At 31.6% G+C, this 20685-nt stretch overlaps 1 protein-coding gene across 2 annotated transcripts in view; it reads right to left on the bottom strand.

Annotated features, from left to right (window-relative positions):
* Nucleotides 1-20685, bottom strand: part of Dh31 (diuretic hormone class 2) — a 44238-nt gene that overhangs the window by 4025 nt on the left and 19528 nt on the right. For both annotated transcript variants that reach the window (XM_065344941.1, XM_065344942.1), the window contains one exon: nucleotides 1103-1212. In XM_065344941.1, the coding sequence (XP_065201013.1) occupies nucleotides 1103-1209 (107 nt within the window). In that variant the 5' untranslated portion in view covers nucleotides 1210-1212. The remainder of the gene's footprint in view (nucleotides 1-1102; nucleotides 1213-20685) is intronic.

The raw sequence follows: 20685 nt of genomic DNA, 5'->3' as shown, positions 1-20685 counted from the left end.
AATGCGAGTACTCGAGAAGTGAAAGAACTCTATACCTACCCATACAGAGGTAAGTAGGATAGTTACTACAAATACGTACTATAAATCAAATATGCATAGCTTATGTAACAAAATTTATATAGATATAAGCTTTAGTCGACAATAAAAATCCAAATTTCAAATACCTGCGTAAAATTTGACAAATCCTGTTTATTTTATGAAAATTTATTAAGTTAATGTGTGACTTTGTTGACTTTTCCCCCTTCAAAAGACAACAATCTGAAAATTATTCCTACCGGAGCTGATAAAAGTAATTTTATAATTAAGTTTACAACTAATCCTGAATTTTAAAACCTTTCATCCAGCGTGCAACGAATATGGGTAAATTTTTCGCTAAAAGAGTATTAAAGAATTTGTCAAAACCTACGAACATTTTCAATTAAAACTTCAACCTTGATAGGTATCCGTACATCCTTTATTTGTGAATATTAATTCAGAAATTAAATTTAACAAGTGCAAAAATTAATTGAAAATATTTTTACAATTGGGCCCATACAAGAATAGATACCTATGCGTGCGTAATGCAGATACAAGCGCTAAACATTTTAATTAAAACATTACCTACACGTTATGTTGCATCACGACTTCGACAAGGCGCCGAAATTAATTCGAAAATTATTATAAATGCGATGAAGGGGAATAAGAATAAAGAACGCAGCGCAGACTTCAGTCGACGACAACCAAAAAAACAAAATTGAATGATTATAAAGTAAAGTTGTGGGTTGGTATCCGGAATGAACCTTTAGTTTTTTATTTTTATTATTAAAGTAAATACAAATAATCTATTACTCAGTTTACTTGCTTCGATACATTTTATCGATTTTAGGCTTTTGAAATGACAAAACAAGTAGATATATATTTTATTTACTGTGGTGTACTCATTTCGTCGATAGAAATGAATTGATTGCAGAGGGAAAATAGTGAAGCGCATACCTACCTACTGTCTGTCTACCAAGATATTTGTTGTTGTTTTTTTCTCCCGTCAATTTTTGGCTGAAATTAATTAATCACCTCGATTTGGGAATTTATATTCAAATCTAAATAAACTAATTGCTATACCAACCCGAATACGTAAGGAATGTTTTCTAAAGCTTGGACGGTGCTTGTGACTAAAAATAAGCACAAAAACAGCAAGCTCACTCTTGCAGACTTATTCTCACAACAACGCATATCCTGAAAACAAAAACGAAAAAAAGATTTAACAGCAGATCATATTAAAATATTATCGATTATCGTTATAGGTACGTAAAAAAAAAACCACGCACACTTCAATGTATAAATATTCAACTGCAACTCAATGAGTACCCAATTTTCTTTCGATCATTTATTCAATGTTCTCAAAATTCTCCCTCAAGTGTGATTTGACGCGCACCCAATTTTGAGATATTTAAACATACATACATAAAATGTTACGTGAAGAAAATAAGGTAAAATCAGCTTTAATAACTGTCGTCGTTTAAAAATATCTAATAACGGCACGCTATTTTCAAAAATATCATGTTTCGATTCGCAGTATCAAAACGCAGTTTGTTCCTTCATCCAAGGTGCATAGGCAATTTTATTAACGTGAAACGCAAGTATGTTTCTCATGCAACGCGTTTATAGGATGAATGAGGCAGGGAAGGGTTTGTATTTGGATTATCATTCATTTTGATTACCTGGCACCTGGTATTTAGTTTTTTACATTGTCTATAGTTTTTACGATTTTTTCTTCTAATGGTTCTCAGAGTCAGTGAGAATAACAACAATATTTTTGCATATCGTTGAAACACAATGATTCACGCATGTTCCCTGCTTTGAATCTGTACCTATTTTAAGTTTACGGTCAAAGTGGCATAATTCTGCGCATTTCTTTCAAAAACATCAAATGTAACATTTGCGATACACCCAAAGTGTACAGAATGTTACAATTTTACTCAATTGATGCAAATATGTAAAAAGATGTGGACTAACAAACATTAGAACAATAGAGCGTCTAATAAAGTTACGAATTCAATATAGTTAAGTAAGTAGGTAAGTGAGCAAATAAATCCCCTTGAGTATAGCCAAGTAGGCAGAGTATATTTTGGACAAAACAAGTTTTGAAAACTACAGTGAAGCGGCAGATGTGTAAATAGGGTCACGGGTGGTTAGTTGTCAAAAAAAAAAGTTTTTTGAAGTTTCTGAAGCCATTTATGAATATTTTTTTGCGGTTTTGAGCTCATTTGAAAGCTTGATTCTTTGCGCATGTTTTCTTTTTTTAAAATTGAATTTTGGTTCATGTGATGAATAGTTAATGGTGGATTTAGTGAGATACTTTTTTGTGACAACTAACAACCACCCCTGTTGTAAGTTGTCAAACACGCATTCACTATTGATTAAAAAAAAACTTACAATTCAATTTTCGAAAATTTTCAAAAAGATAACACGTGAGAAGGACTAAACTTTTAGATAAACCCAAAAACTTGAAAAAATATCCATAAACGACTTAAAAATTGACTGGTCATTCTTTGAATTTTTTTTTTGCGTAGGTAAATCGATCAATGCAACTTTTTATTCGTTTTATAGAACGAAAGGCAGAAAAAAAATGATTCAATAATGCAATAGATAATTTTCTAAAAATATTTTCCCACTTTGATGCATATTTTGGTAAACTATCTCATTGACAACTAACAATATTCCCTTTTTTGACAACTAACAACTTCTCGTTTTTCATCTTTGAACCAAAAAATTTTATTCATTTCAAAATTTTTTGTAATTGAACATGTGATTACTGAATCCGTGATAAAATTTCCTTTAAATTGATGTATAATTTATTTACTTTTGACATATTTTTGATGTTTAAAAACGAAAAGTTCCAATTTAACATGTGTAACTTCGCACCTGTAAAATCACTGTTTTCAAAACTGTATCCCCAAATAAAAAGCTTTGTAGCCAATTTTGCATGTTGGAACATTAGTAGGTATAGCATGAAGTTATTATGAAGGTTTCGTGGAGATAGCGTTCATGTATCCTTTTAAAAACGCAATTTGACAACTAACAATTATTGACAACTAACCACCCGTGACCCTACATCAATTTTTTCTCTTCATTCAAATTCAATAGGTCAAAAAATGATTCAAACTTTCAGAGATAGGTGGTCTTACGTTCAATATGGGTAACTCACATGTTTATTTTCAAAAATTGAAGTAATTTTCAGCATAGAAAGAAGTATGTAAAATTTTAATGCACAAATTGGAAGTTTCCCCATGATTATAGAATCATTACGATATAAAATAAATTTACAATCAAACATAACACACACGTTGAAATTAAAGAAAACATTTGCTTTATAAGTTAATACAAAAGTAGCACGACTTTTTATTGGAATCGAATGGACGTTAAATGAATAATGCAAGAGATTGGCACTTTTATAAGGGAAAGCCAAAGAGTGTGACTCGTTTGTCCTTATAGTAGGTACCTATTTATGAGATAAGAAGCACTTGTTTTTTTTATGTTTAGTTTTAAATTTCGTAGAATTCAATTTTTTCCAGCTTTGTGGGAAAGAATCGTGAAAGGATGACTTTAGAAAATAAGAGATTTTCATACATCTCACTTGAAGATACCAAACTTCCATTTATTCAAATTATCGATAGAATATAAAAACAATCGAACAAACGGTGATACAACATGTTCAGTTCTTTTAACGAGGAAATCATTTTATACCTACTTGTATCTCTACAAGAAACATGCAATTTGTCGAAGACAGACGAGTTTGAATACAGGTGGGAATACAGAAAATGCACGAGCGATTTAAACATTTAGTAAAATGATGATCAATAGAACATTCGATCTAATTCGAATTATTTCAACGAAATAATATACTCGCCTTGGGTTTGTATTTTAATTACATTAATAAGTTACAAGTACAAACTTCGGTGGTAAACGTCTCTCTAGTGATTGGGCGTCCTATTTCTTTCACTAATTAAATTTTCTTTAACACTACAAATTATTCGTGATTACTTTTAAATTCCGGCTGGAATTCGATAATAGCATCGCTTATCGGCGATTAAAAATAGGTATTACGTTGCAGCGCAAATTTCAAGCACAAGGTACTCGTGGATGCAATTATGTAGGACAAGGTAATTCAATTTTAAAATTTTTCCAAAGAATTTTGTTAAATACAAACATAAGCAGTTAAGCACAGACTGGGTATTTAACGAACGAAACAAATCGTGTGCTGGAATTAAAATTAGACGGTATGGTGATTTCGTGTAATTTACTATTCAAAGCTGAGACTGGTACCTACCAATCCGCAATGCGTAATAAGTATGTACATACCTACGTACTTACTTATTATATATGTACATTACATAGGTATGTAAGTACCACACAATATTTATCGTCAAGTTTCGCAGTTTGTGTGTAGGCAAACTCATCAGCAGTGAAATGACTCATTGAGATTACCAAATATAAATTTTAAAAATCATCATACAAAAATGATTTCTAAATATTTTGCATCAGTCAGAAGGTAGGTAATTTAATCCTATACCGTTGACTCAATTAAAATATGTAGACAGTGCCTGAGCACTGAGGATCTATCTCATGAACCACACTAATGTACATACATACATACACGTATTTAAATAGAAATCATTTCAAAATTGACCAATATGAATGCAAATGAGATGTTCATTTTATCTCCAAAGAACTTAAATCTCTTTTCACCTCCTCAATGAGCTATACCTATATAATTAGATTGTGATATGTTCTCTTGAGTCCTTACTGCTAACAATCACCTAGGTTAAATTATTTTATTCGTATAAAATTATCAAAAGTAATTTTTCTGTTGTAAAACACGCGTAAACAAGGAATATAGGTACATGTAATATATAGGTATACATGCATGTATACCCTGTTAACCTACCCACATATGATAATGAAAAGAAAAATAACAATTCTCAAAGGAGGTGTACACCGAAAATGGACTTGGCTTAATAAAAGTGTACCTACCAACCGGAGGAAGGTAAATTTCAACCAAAGAAAAGGTCCAACCAAGTATACAATTAAAATTTATGCGTTTCGAGAGAACACGATGAATTTTAAACCACCAAGTGAATAAATGCTCCGGATTCCTCATTTTTAACTTCTTGATTAGCTACGTAAAATTTTATTTTTATCGTATGCATTTTTAATGCAGGAAAAACCTACGAATATGAAATTAGCTCCGCAACGTGATACCATCATATGCATACCTAGGTGTAATTGCGACCGATGTAATTATCGTAAAATTTTCTTCAATCCGATACTTAGTATGCATTTAATCCATAAACCTAATTTTAAATATTTAAATTCAAATTTTGCCTCGACCTAACCATTTGATGGTTAACTATTTACATACATTGAAATTATAACCCTCAGTACAAATGTTTGTGGTGAAAAAAAAAACGAAATGTTCGATTTTTAAAAAATGGAAAAACAGGACTTTTCAATACCTAAACGATGTTTCTATTCGAACATACAGCGATGAAAAAAACACGTTTTCCATCGATGTCAGAGATAATTTCAAAAGTAATATTTTTCTATAACTTAAACGCGCGTGTTTCTGCAATACCTACTGAAAAAAGTTCCGTCTTTTGATTGCTCGCCTACCCAATTGTCAGAAATCGTTTTTCGAACATGATCAACGTATTAATTAATAAGGTGCTACATTATTAATACCATACCTAGTATGTACTTGATAGGTATCAACTTTACCCTCTTATGTAAAAAATATTAGACACTTGTTACAACTTTCATATTTTCAAAACCGATTCTTATCAACAAAAGCGCAACATTTAGGTAACTACGTTTCACTTTCCATATTTCTTTTATTATTTCTGCTCGTAAAAATAATCTTGCAAATTTTCGAGCCAATCTCAATTCTTATCAAAAACAAAAAAAAAAAAGAGTAAACATCGATTCTTGGTAAATGGATAAAATAAATGGTAAAAACCTTATGCCAGATAATTGACCTTTTAAATACGTTGCGATGTTATTTTTTCCACGAATGCGTAATTTTTCGCTATACATGTAAGCCTCTCAGTACCTACATATTGGAGTTTACGCAACAAATGTGTAATATGTGAAAAGTGTTTGCATTGTAAGACGCAATGATCCGCTTAATAGCCAGTCGTAATTGAAAAATATTACAGCCTTGTAAATAGCGATTCACCAGATATCTTTCTTTTATTACTTTTTCCATAGTGCTTCAAAATTACCTACACATTGTATTTTAATCTTATGAGCGGTTGTAGTTAGCCTGACCATTCAAGTATACGAGGGTAAAAAAATTTACAAATACATTGCCGCTGTTGGATAATTTCAAAAAAATAAAATCTCGCATATGATGATCGTAAAATTATGAAAAGTACCTATGAGAATAATTTCAAGATTGCTAATGCCTTCTTTTACTCGTATAAATGTATAACAGGATTACTTTATGAAATCTACTTGGATAATGAATTGATTTTGTCTACGATGAAATAAGTCGTCAAAGGCCATCGAGAAATACAATGATCAGACACTTTCAGCTAAACTACGAGCATCTTAAATTGGTCTGCATTGTGAAATTTGACCTCTGATGAAACAGCGTGGGCCAGCAGCCCTGCGGAGGCAGACGTGGGCTTGAAAGAAATGGGATAACTCACGAGTTGAACGCATTTATTGGGACATTTTGGAAGGAAGAGAGTGCGAAATGAAAATAATTTTGTTTCTTTACTCGCAACACAAAAATGTTGTGATTCGTGAGAGCAATTTTTCCTTTTTTTAAACTAAAAATTAAAGCACAATCACTTTGGAAATTAAAAAACAAACAAAAATAAATACCTAGGTACTCAGGCTTCGTAGTTAAGCAATGGTAAGTAGATGTCTAGTTGCTTCTTCATCTTCAAATGCAGGTGAGGTGGATGTTAGGTTCATATGTAATTTTGTCATGAAAATTTTGTAGTTCATCTATAGGGCTTTAAAAAAATCATATTGAAATTAGCTGTAGAAAACTAATTTTTTTTGAAAATTTTCAAAAGCATTGCACCTGTGTACAAATACGTAGATAGGCTCCATGCTTATCTTGTAAATTTTTTGTTTCTTGTATAATAAAGAATGACCCTTCTATTCCTCCAACAGTTCTACGAAATGCTTAATACCTAATTAAACATCAGCTAAGTATGAGGTGCATTCGCGTCAAGGATCAGCGTATAAAACAAATGCCAGCATAAATGATTGGATTAGAATCAAAACCAGAGTGTTTCATCATTGTCGCAAAAGTACTCGAACACATAGTCATGTAAACCAACCTATATCGAAAAATCGAACGTTGAAAATTGAATACGCTTTAACAGTTTACCTATGGAACAAAAGTCCCCAAAATGTTATCTTCTCGATACAGGGCTTGTTATATGTCATAATACACACGAACGTTTGAAAAATTATGTTGAAATCTTGTAGGTACGTAGTACCTATACTCGCATAGATATCCCTGCAACTTCTAAATTAAACGAGACGTCGACGACGAGGGAAAAAAATCAAACGAAGGTTAATCGTAATTTTTAAATATAAAGGTCGCACATTCGCGGTTGAAAATAATTAAAAATTTTTCAACCAGGAAAAGATGAATATAAAAACAATGAAATAAACAGACCGCAAAACGCATACATTTCCAGGGTGAAAAAGAAGGGAAGAAAAACAATGTTTTTAATTCTGTAGAAAAAAAAAAAACAAAAAAACGGGGTAGGTAAGTAGCGTACCTACGAGTATATATTAATCCCTTTTGTCCAATTTTTTGATTTTTTTACTGTCTCTAGTAAACCATTTTTTATCTACATTCACTGTAATTTTCTTTAAACTTTTTGTAGTCGTGGTTCGAATTCTTAATAAAAGTTTTAAAAAATGACCAAAACGTTTTTTATACTTGGTTATGTGTTCAACTAAATCATGAGGTAGAATATCAATTTGTAAGTAGTGTATGTATACCTACATGCACAAATAGATGCAGGGTGTCTGGGGAAAGTAGCAAAACTGAAAATTCAGATGTGGTAGGATACCATAAAAAAAAACATTCAGACGAACACATTGCCTATCTTGAAGATACATACATATGTAGTAGGGATAAATATCGTTCAAAGAAAAATTAAAAATGCCGAAATGAATCTCTAACCATGGAACTCCAGGTTTGAAAAAACAACAACTCAAATTAACTTCATATTATGCATTTTGAAATATCAAACTCGTATGAATCATAATTTTCATAAACTTTGTCATATTACCTATACGCACACCTTTGAAATAAAATTAAATGTTCAACTGGGTAACCGCTGACAACGACGTGAGACGGGGCGTTGCGATTTCGGCTCAATGTAAATCTCTCGCGAGATCCTTTCAAATCCAGCTCTAAGGCTATGATAATCACGATTAGCTTCGTGAACTGTGGTATACTACCTATTCAATTGCGTCCCATATATCTGAGAGCATACCTACGTTACAATTTCCACTCACACTTTGCATGATAAAATAAAATAACTCGTGACAAATCCGCGAAATTGTTCTTTGTTGAATAGGTACCTAAGCTACCTATGTAGTTTGATGTTTGGAGTTGTTATAATGAAGAGGTTTTGGGAACGTTTATTTGCACTCCTAATTTAACAATTTTCAAAACTCTGGCTGCAGTTCAAAATTAAGAGGGTAAAATACTCGTAATAAATGATTATTTTTACGCATTTTTTTAGATTTTTCAAATCCTAATTATTAGGTTTCCTATCTCTTTGTCATACCTATCTTACTAAAAAATACTGTAGGCGCCTGTAACTGAACGCTTTGAAAAAATATTTCTTCAAAATAGGTAATTATTCAAATCGATAAATCATGTAACGATCGTAATGAGTAATTTTTTCATTGAAAAATATTCCCATAACAAGATACCAATTTACTACTTTTACATTCGCTATAAATATGTACTTACGAGTAAAATCGTATTTTGATCTCGAAGAATGACAAATTCGTCAGATTTTCTACACCGAAGAATACGAGTACGTAGTATATTTCTTGAAAGCGTAGGTAGGTAGGTTAATTTACCACTTCTAATTTCCTTGTAAACTAAGTACCTTCCACATTAGTCATTAAAATTTCAAAATCCTAAAATGACGTTAGTTGAGCTGATTTTGCATGAAAATTACTTTGAAAACGTTATCGAAGTTGTTTTCCCTCTCTCACAGGCTACGTAATTTTTACGGTCTCGCAAACTGCGGAGAATACCTACGGATTATTTTAGCGATATTTTCTACCTTTATAATTTAGTGTCGAATTTCGCATTAGAGGTAACGTTACCTGACATAATTATTATTTGGATATGAATGCGAGATAGAAAAAAATTTAAAAAATCCATTTTAAGACTACAAAATTTTGAAGTTCATGGTACCTATTTTTATCAATAGCCAGATGCTCATTTATATTCTTCCATAATGGACTCTCCAATTGTGTGAATAAAATGAAAATGGACTTGCTCCCCTGTAAACTTTCTAAAGACATGACGTTGTTTAGGAGTACCTATATGCCTACCTTTCCCATTGCTATAGGTATGTAGATTCAGTATACGTAGCTACGTAGCTACGTACTACAGATTCGCATGATCATAATGAGTAATTTTTATTCGAATGCACTCAAAATGATACTTATACTTATCAACGAGAAAATTTCAAAAATAGGTACTACGAGTACAATGAGCAACAAAAAAAGTACGTCCGAGTATTCTTATTAACCACGTCATTCATTTTTTTTAAAGCGAAATTAATGCACACAAACAAATTTTCAACAAAGAAGTATCAAATTTCAACGTACCTTTAAGTCAAGATGAGTAAGTATGAACGAGAAAAAAGTGGAAGATTCGAGCACAGAAGTATTTTATTTCGTGATTCGAGTCGTTGAAAAACAAAGTTTAGATTTTTTTAATTAGAAAAGCACATTCAATAATGAGTAGAGATATTTCATTGTTGCAAAGTTAACACAGTTTTAGGATTCAGTTTTTCGTATGCCTGCTTTATTATTGTTTCCTACTCGTATGCTATTCACAGGATTCAAATGTTACTTAAATTCGGAAAATGACAATCAACTTATTGAATGTTTGATTGAATTAATTTTTTATTCGTTTTAAATTTATGAGATTGAAAAAAGGAAAAGAAAAATCTCATCCCGCGTTTAATGACTGTAATTTTCATAAATTTTCAAAATATTACAAAAACTTTAAAATTGGTAGAAGCAGCTTGAAATTTGGTTTTCATCTACTACTTTTAAAGGTGCTTAGCCTCAAAATCGTAATCTTGTTGGAGGCCACAGATTAGCGAGAAATGACAAAATCAAGATTTTAAAGATTGATCAGAACGTGGAGCAGAATATCCTGCTCAGAAAAATCCCACATTTTCATAATTTTTTGAACTTTTTATCAAGAAGACGTCATAGCAAAAAGGACATATGTGAAAAGTTGTATTTTGAGAAAAAGCTGTTTGAAAGTTGGTGCGCTTGTGAAGAGTGTACTACATTCAGTAAAATTATAGTACAGGGATTGTACTATAGGTAATTTTACTGAATGCAGTACACTCTTCACAAGCACACAAACTTTTAAACAGCTCTTTCTCAAAGTACAACTGTTTCACATATGTCCTTTTTGCTATGACGTCTTCAATTGGAAGTTGAAGGAGTAGAGGTACCAAGAAAAAGTATCCAAAATATACGACGATCCTCAAACTCAGTCACAAATTCATAATTTATGTATATCATCTATTGCAAAAGTATGGCAAACTGGTATGCAAATTCATTAACATATGAGTGATCATACTAATCTATACATATTAGGCTGGCCTAGGTACACGCTACGCTACTGGGAATTTTCAGGAAAAAAATTAGGTTTGTGAAATTCAAATGACCCAAGAAAATAACACTCAAGGCACCTCGTGAACACTTTTCACACAGATTTTACATCAATTGGAAAAGTACCTAACATCGTCTTCCTCATGACACGTTTTTTGCAGTGTCCTAATTTTAAGAGAAAAAACAAAATTTTATCATTAGAGTAGGAGACAAATCCTTTATTTGTTGTTTATTTTTCTAAAAAAAAAAAAAAAAAAAAAGCTATAAACAAGCTGATGAAGTCATGAAGTCATAAGCCAATGAACTTTATTTTGCCTATTTTTAAAGTTCCTCATTTGATAAAAGTTGAAAAACTTTAATCTAGGCATTACAAAGTTTTGAAATACCGTAGAGTTTACTGTAAAGATATAATTTCACGTGTTTCCTAAAATAAGAGCATAAATTCAAATTTACTCCTACATATCACCTTTAAATGATAACAATAATTTACCTGAAAGGTTGTACAAAAATTCAGATAATAAATTCAATTTTCAATTTTTCAAGATTAAAACAAAAATTGAAGTTATTTTGAAAATTCAACGATGATTTCAGCATTTCACGACTCGTATCCTTGCCATTTTTGCGATTATAAGAATAAAGACAGTTGAAAAAATAGCTGGATATTTTGACTGCTATTAGCACTAAAAAAAAACAATGCATATTATTCAAAGACCTATATCCATTGGAAATGTTTATGAAAAATATGTCAGAGTTCATCCTACATCTTATACTTGCAACCTTTTTCCATTCTTAAGGAAAAATGCGATTTCTTTTTACAATGATAATAAAAAAAGTAAAAAAAAAAAAAAAAAAAACAAGCGACGATAGTCGACCTGCATAAAGTGTATTTTGTAACTTACAGGTTATCAATGAAATTCGATTTCACGGCTTATATTTTCAATTTTAAGTAAAACTGCCAATTCGTTTCTTTACTTTTAACACCAATAAAGAGTCTTTTGTAGCGACTCTTCAAATCTGAAGCAAAAGTAACGCCCCTTTAATCACAATTTTCCACATTTGTACATCACACAAGATCGCACCTGCACAGGTAGGTTAGGTTTTATTTAGAGCAGTTTATTGTTGAAAATAAAATTACCACTTAGCTATACCTACCCGCATAGTATACACCAAACAAGGCGTGATTATTTGAGTTACTTTCGACGCGCAAATTTATATATTTATTTTAGACAAAACAACCCGAACTTTTTTCTTTGAACATCATGTCGGCAAAATATTTCTCAACGCTATTCGCTAGGTAAAGGTATGATAGAAATTACGTAGGTAACGCGTTCGACGCACAGCCAATGTATATTATCTCACGATGTGATGGAATTTTCACGTACAAGATATTCGTGGATAGTGCAAAATTCTCAAGCTATAGACTGCGTGTAACGTGTAAACATGAAATTTCTCTCGTTGAATATATGTATTTAGACGAATTTATCTAAATATTAACACCATTAAAATTTCAAATCAGTGTTTATTTTTTCCAGCTGGGACCGCGAAAAAAGGGCCTTATTTTTTAATTTGGCATTTATTATTTTCATTTCCTCAAAATCTGTTTGAAATTCCTGATGAAATTAAATAAATGACAAACAGCGCTAATTTACGCTGCTAAACGAGAGACGTTTTGCCAACAAGGCTTCTCGTTTCGACTTATTTACGAAAAAATTTTAGCACAAAAGTACCTACATAGGTATTAAATTGTGACGCTATGCAAATTTCATAATTCTTATTTGTTTATTTTGAATTGTTAAATTCAATTCATCCTTTCTGTACACAAGTAAAAAAGAAGGATATTAAATAATGTTCTCGTTTTATCACCATTATATATATACGCGTACACGTAGACTACCTACGTAAACTACGGCGCGGCGTAAATTAAATACCTAATAATTAACATTGCAATTTACGAGTATGTAGGTAGGTAGCTCCCGATACTTATCTTGATAATTCGTGAAAGATTTGGTTTGAGCACACCCTCACGTTGATCAAAATCCGTAGCCTCTTTTTATTTTCTGTCTTTTTTTCTTCAGTGAGAGTCAATTCATAATCGACGTTGAACTATCTTTTACCAATTTTGTTTTAATTTCCTCCGCAAAACTCTAAAAAATGCTCATGACATACAAAATATATTGTTTTCTACTTATTTCAATTACATACTCGTATCATACATTGACCTGCTGCCTCTTTTGAGACTAAGTATAAGAAAGCGTTTCATTCCTAGTTATTGAAGAATCCGCTTAGATTTTCTAAGGCTAATTCTTCCTAGTAGGTAGGTATTTTTACTAAGACATCATCAGATGGTAATAATTCAACTTTGTAATGCACATTTGGAGCACTCTTTTAGTAGATTCGATCTTCTTTTATAAATCCGATTTTGGTGTGCTTATAATACCTTCACGAGATTTTTTAAAATTAAGCCAAGGGCGAATATTGGAAAATTTCTCTCTTAATTGTCTCATGGTACTCCTCTGCTTTGATCATAGCATACCTAGTAATTACCTACCCATCAGAATTTTGAGATAGGTACAATCAATCATAACTGAAAATAACCCAAGTGAGTTTATTGTGCCATGCTTAAATCATAAATTGGATCTTAATGGTCCGTTAAGTGGAGAAAAGACCTTTAAATACAGCGCTATTTCATTCGATAATGTAGATAAACATTTCCAGTTAGAGTTTCTTTCAAAAACGCCTCGCACGTTAAGAAAACCTCAAGAAATAAGTTTTCAATACACGGAAAATAAGTCATTTTGTATAACCATTTTATCGTTAAACTAACAAAAAAAAAAAAACAAAAGCTTTGAAAATCTGAAAAATTCTAAAATAATAGAAACGCAATCCCACACTTTCAATTTGACAGAAAAACAAAAACACATGAATAACGTTTTTACGCTTCTTCGTCAAATTAAAAATATTTCGATTTTATTTGACCGAAGAACGAGCAACAGAGTTGATGTTTCAACAATTTACCGTCATAATAATGCAAATAAAAATATTTTCAGAGTATGGGTATCTATTGGAGTCATGCAAATTTTGCCTTGGTATGTACGTTATTTGATCAATTTTCCGAGTCGTTAATGATTTTAGTCTCATTTTGTACGTGATGAAAAATGCACCTAGGTGAAAGTTCATATATAGGTAAAACATTTTAAACATCAAAAAATCGAATTTTATCGCTTCATTTTTTTTGTTGAATCAAGTAGGTAAGAAGGTAAAAAAAGAGCACGAGTTCAAGCGTAAAATAAACTGACATCTATTTATCACGCTTTGACATTGCAATTCGGTTCCTAAACACCACATAATCTGCTAGTTACTGTGATCTGTATAGTAGGTATAGGTACAAGTACATACATTACATAAACAATTTGTTGTATTTTTTCTCAAAATAATATAGGTAGATACAACAAATGGTACCCATCTATAGTAGTCAGAAATGCACAAAAAATGCAATACGTAGATACCTCCGCGATCCTTTGGCACTAAAAATAAAATTCTATAGGTACCTATACTTAGACTTAGGTACATAGGTAAGTAAAGTACACATAATACAAATCCATACTCTATACGTCAACTATATAGGTAGGTAGTAGGTACCTACTGCAATCTGCATTCATGTAGATAACGCCTAGAAAATTTATATACCTACTCTCAAAGAAAACAGCCTACATGTACATACGTATGTTCAAGAACATTTTATCGCAGGTTACTGAAACCACCTTCAAAATACAATTCGCGAATTGGGTAAATAAATAGGTACCTATATTGACAAATTATTCGGTTGCACGTACGTAGGTGAGTAAGAAAATTGATGCGTTTGCATTGTTAATTGCAAAACCACCTCTGAAGTGAAAATATTAACAAAGTTAGTTACTTTCGACAAATTACAGATTGTCGTCTGAACAGTGGTTTCTACACATGAAATTACAGATACTAGGTAGGTACGTGTCTTATGAAATTCGAATCGAAGTTAAATTTTCAAAATACCACAGAAAATTATAACCCACTAAAATATAATGAAGATTTGTTTGCTATTTTTATGCAAGCGCAATATCAATACCCTAGAGCGAGAGAAGTGTGAAACAACCGAGAGTGTTGATTTTATCCGTCATATTACGATATTTACTGTATGTTGGTACGTAAACGTATGCGGATGTCGTCTAGCATATTTTTATCGAATTACCGACCCAACGCATACCATTTTAGTAAAATTCCATCCCTAAGACGAATTTCTCTATTAACCCACGTTCAATTATTCTCATCATAAGAAGTATGACATTATTACGTATGAAAAGATAGTTACGACGTTTATAAACAGATAGCTGAGGTAGGTAACTCACTTTTTCAACGCCATTTTTCGTTACCGGTAAGTTGAGTATTGAGTAGGTAGGTATTTTGAAAACTGAATTTGTTAAATGATAGAGAAACGTATAAGTACGAACGATTTACAACAACTCATCATCATGTCGTTAGGAAAATTGCAACGGAAACTTACGTAGGTACACTACGTACGTACGAATCTGTTTGTGAATTTTATTAATAAGAGCTTATTCTCGCCGTACGACCTTTTGTTGGAAAATTTCATAGCAATAAAATATTTTTATCTTTACGAACTTCTTTTGTATATTGCTTTTCATGGTACATAGAACTTAGTTCAAATCAAATATAATCTATCGTAAAAACTTTCGTTTTATGAAAATCTAAATTAATTATTACTAACCGCTGTATACCCTTTTGAAATTTATAAAACCGTAATCATGGTGAATATTTTGCAAATAAGATAATATTAGCCGGCTATAATAAAGTTGAGAATAGCTTGAAACTAACGGGCTGAAAAAATACTTAAAACAGTCCTTTTAAAGCTTGCTGCCTGTTCCTTGTACCGAACTTATTTCGAATTACATTTATTAAATAAAACGATAGGCTCACCTATTTTATTACCTAATTAATAGAAAAACTTTCCAAAAATTGTACCGACAGTCCTACGCTTCTTCATTAAAAACGTTACCTACCTAGGTAACTCGAATAAAAAGAAGATGATTTGGCAGTCAGACATAGGGGTAGAAGAAAAAACTACAGTTGATAGGTAGGTTGGTAGTAGGTACGTAGGTATGCATTTTTTGAAAACTCTAAAACAAAATTTTCCTCTTTATACCTACTTATAATGAAATTAATTCAACGTTTAAACAGAAATTATAAAGCCGCTTCAAAGAGTATACCTATACCTAGAACATCCTGCAGCAAAATATTATCCAGAAAGCTATAATGCCACCATATAAAATTACATATACCTACCTAAACCGCATTAAGTGCACTTTTTCCACTATTGCGGCTAATAAAAGGCGCAGAAGTTATTTTTTGAATTGCTTCGTTTAATTGTACTGTACATTTCAAACCTTTTCATGTAGGTGAGGTAAGAAAGTTATACGTATTGTCAAAAGCGATGCGGTTTTCAATTTTAGTACCTTACCAATACCTCTACCTATACAGACCAGTCGACTCGATCACTCGTTCGCATGTTAGTTTTACTCACAATTGAATCATAAACACTAAAAAATAAAATAAGGCAAAATATTTTAAATGCAGACGGCGTTTTTTTTGTTTTTTATTTTTTGTAAAAATTTCTTCTTTTTTTGAATTTAGTTTCTAGAAAATTGAATCAAAACAAATTTTCAATCCGGGAGATGGAAGTACACAGATCTGAAATTGAGACGAGTAAAATTTTCAAGTAAACGTGATAACACAAATTTTCGAAAAATTTGAAGTTGCACGTGTTTTTTGAATTACTAGTCCAATTATGAATTTCTGTCGAACTTGACAAAATATTTGCAAATACATCATGACAAAAATGAAAATACCTACCTGTACCTACTACGTACCTACATTAATAGGCTATCAAAAACGATTGGTTGTGGTGATTTAGGAAGTATAATGATGTAGGAGGTACCTAGTACCTACTACCTACCTAAAACCTTTATCAAAATATCTCCTTTTTACCTCACACGTTATCAAAAATGAAATCAAACAATGATATTTCCGAGGTAGTCGAGGGACCGATCTTCTTACAACGACATTAATGATACTTTTACAATACGAATGTGAGCAAAACATTCCTGTGAGAATTCGGAAACAAGAAAACTTTTCAACTTGTCACGACATCAGCTCACAGAGTTTGGACTTTGTTAAATTTTCTTTAATATTCAGCTGGCTACAATATTTCATGCGTTGATATGCGAGCTTAACTGCTTTGATAACTTAAGTTTATTGCTATTCTTGTGATCTTTATTGGCTACAGTGGCTTTTTAACATGATTGTTACGTTTGTGGTTTGTGTTTCATTTTGATTCTTCAAGTTCAAGAAAAGGTATAGATAGGTAGTAGGTACCTACTAATTATATATTCTAACTTTTATGGCTAAGTATACCAAAAAAATCTGCGCATTCTCACACATCCTTCAACTAATTATTTTAGCTAATATAATGTATTATGGATATGTGACTGGTTGAATTGAATTAAACACGTTCGTATCTATTTGTCAACCCACGTAAAATCGTGAAAAAAGTAGCCTAATACCTGCACCTTTTAGCTAATGGTATAGATACTTAGATTGCGTGCAATCGATTCGTTCACCATCACTGCGAATTTGTTTTTCTACGAAGAGCATTTCAAAATTGCCCACTGCTGGGTTAGAGTACGAGCTTTCTATAACATAGTTTCTAGGAACCTTTGATAACACACACCTATGACTCAATCTTTGAAATTCAAGCTTATTGCTTCTCTAAAACAGGTACCTATATACATTTTTTTATGAATGCATTTTTTAATTCTTTCAAATTCACCTGAAAAATGATTCGAATTTTCACCAATTTTTTATTTAAGTTTCTCGGTCAATTTGAAAAAAAATAAAGAGGAAGTTATCACACTGAATAATCGCCTTGATTTCTTATTATTTCAAAACGATTAATAATTTGATTGATTTTCCGGATATTTTTATGTTTTTTTTATTGAAAAAAATGATTAAATTCCTACAATTATTTTTAATTAGAGCTTTTTTAATAACAAAAATCTTCCTGCCTACTCGGTTTTTACATAACGTATAATGTTTTCTGACAAGTGCGAATATAAAAAATTCCAGTATGTAAACACGAAAATAATATTACGTATTGAATGCATCTCTAATAGGAGGATAGGTATCAAAAATTCGCGGTAAAGCTTTCATTCAAAATCTTTCGAGTTTGGTACCAACTTGTTAAGAAAAAAACAGCGTAAAAGTGTTAAGTAAAACAAAATCAAAAACGTAACGGCTGTAAAAAAAAAAAAAACAAAAAAAAAACAAGTAGGTACCTAATACCAGTAGGAATTATACATCAATCTTATCAATGGAATGAAACAAACAAATCTCAATGTCGTACCTATAGATTTATCAGAAATCCTTTCCAGTAAAGCGAGCAATTTTTGTTGGTTGAAAAAATCGTAGATACAAGTAAGTAAACTTGCGAAAAACTGAATAAACATTTTGTACGTATACGAATGCGTAAAAAAGGAAAAGAAAAAGGTAAAGGCTATGGGTACGTAAATCCTTTCAAACGGCGACAAAAATCATAAAATATTAAAAGTTAACTTGCATACATTGTCACATCAAATCGTCACAGAAAATAAAAAACCGTGTATACGACGCGAGTATTAGGTAGGTAGGCTACCTATACAGATACACACAGACAAGTTCATGAGTAGGTCTAGGTGTAAGAGTGAAAAGGGTAAGGTATGTAGTTGTAAAGAAAAGGAAACCATTCCGTTGTTCCTAGATAATTTGCCTGTTGAATGAAAATTTATCAGACGAAGGAATTTCCACAGAGGTAAAATTATTTGCTAGCTTGTAAATAATTGATAAACTCGTTTGTACGCTGAATAATAATTCCAATTTACATCTACCACGCCGTCGTTAATAGTAAAGAGAATATTACCGCATAGATTCATTAAGACAATGTTAATAAAATGCTCTTCAATTTTGAACTATCTTGGAGACGAGTTGAAGTCATTTTTTATTTTAATATCGTTTCGTGAATTTAAAAAAATGTACCCAGGAAATATATTGGAATAAAATTATTTTTATAATCTTAAAATGCATACTATCATTGCAATAGCATCATTATTTGTATAGCTGCAGGTATATTTTACCTACCCAGTTTACTTTCCAATTCATTCTACGAGTACGTTTGGCATTTTAATATGTAATTTAATCATCGATCATCGTATGCTTTATGCATGAGTGGGTGAGATTTACAAAATTTCGGATAGCAGGATTAAAAGTCAATTCAATCAGAGTGTGGAATGGAATGAATGTTAGGTTACCGTATAGGTAACTGGTCCTAGTGATACAAAAATCACACGACTTGAAAAATCATTTTAAAATTAACATTTTCATCGTAAAATTTTCAATTAAAACGTACTTAGGGATACCCTGATACATTGCAAGAAATAAGTAAATAAATTAAGGTAAAAAATATAAAAATTGCAATAAAATGATGCGACCTACGTATTTAACGATGTTTATTTTATCCAAGTCCATCTAAAATGTATAGTGGAGTTTCCTAACCCTCATGTTACGCACATTTACCTACAGTAACTTTTTTTGCTTCACACCTTCCATTTGAGTGAAATCAATTAATTACGTACCTAATACTTTTAGGAGGTAGGTACTTGTGTATTTGGTTTGTCCATCCACACTTCACCCACTTAGGTAACTACGTATGATAAGTTGATAGACTTTACTAGGCTTTTATCATTGGTAGGTAGGTATATATTTAGCTATTCGTACAAAGAAGGAAGACATAGAAAAAAATTCAAAGATTATATGTAAATAGACAGGTACACAAATAATGGATGCTTGAATTGATTTTTAAAAAATTCCGATGTTTAACGTATGGCAAAAACATGTCACAGAATTTCAAAAATACCTGCCAAATTCTCGTTGGTTAAGTATAAGTAATGCAGTTGTTTGATTGGTTCAGCAAAAATGTGAAGTCGAAAATGCAGGAAGGCTCTCGTCGATGAAAAAATGCGAATAGTAACCAGAACCACCCACTATACGTCACATTAGTATAGGTACGATATTATTTTGTCAAATATGTTTACAAATGAGGAGTACAATCGCAGGTAGATATCTGTTTGTTTGGACAACATGATCTCACCTTTAATAATTCAACTGAACCCCAATAACAACGGTCATTTTTTTGAGCCCATTCAAATTAGACTGCAACGTTATATCCCTGGGCTAAACGTTTTCCATCAGATAAGTGTTATCCAAAATACGAACCGTTAGTTAATTCGTCACGTTAGGTCATTTACATGGATGAAATTTGTTTCAAGAAATTCGATTCTATTTTAGTGTAGGGTGTAGGTGCCTGATACCTATGCACCTAGAATCGTGTTTCGTAGAAAAAGAAAATTCACAGGATTTAACTGGGCACCTAAATTGCAATAGATAATGTACACAATTACACATGTGTATCTTTGTATCAGCTCACATAAAATGTTATTTACCTCTACCTGCTATATACATATTCAAACTTCAATATTTTAATTACTTTTAACCCGCACTACATAAATAGGCATAGACCTACCAAGTTATTTCTGTTTTTGTTATACATATACACATCGGTACGTAATTATTTAATTGTTTCAGCTTTTAGCATAAGTACATACTTAGTCTGTATACTTTATGTGTACCAACAAGAACATAAACTACATT

This window comes from Planococcus citri, chromosome 1, assembly GCF_950023065.1.
Source record: "Planococcus citri chromosome 1, ihPlaCitr1.1, whole genome shotgun sequence".
Taxonomy (NCBI): domain Eukaryota; kingdom Metazoa; phylum Arthropoda; class Insecta; order Hemiptera; family Pseudococcidae; genus Planococcus; species Planococcus citri.
Note: the sequence above shows the minus strand (reverse complement) of the source record. Positions and strands in the feature narration are given on the sequence as shown.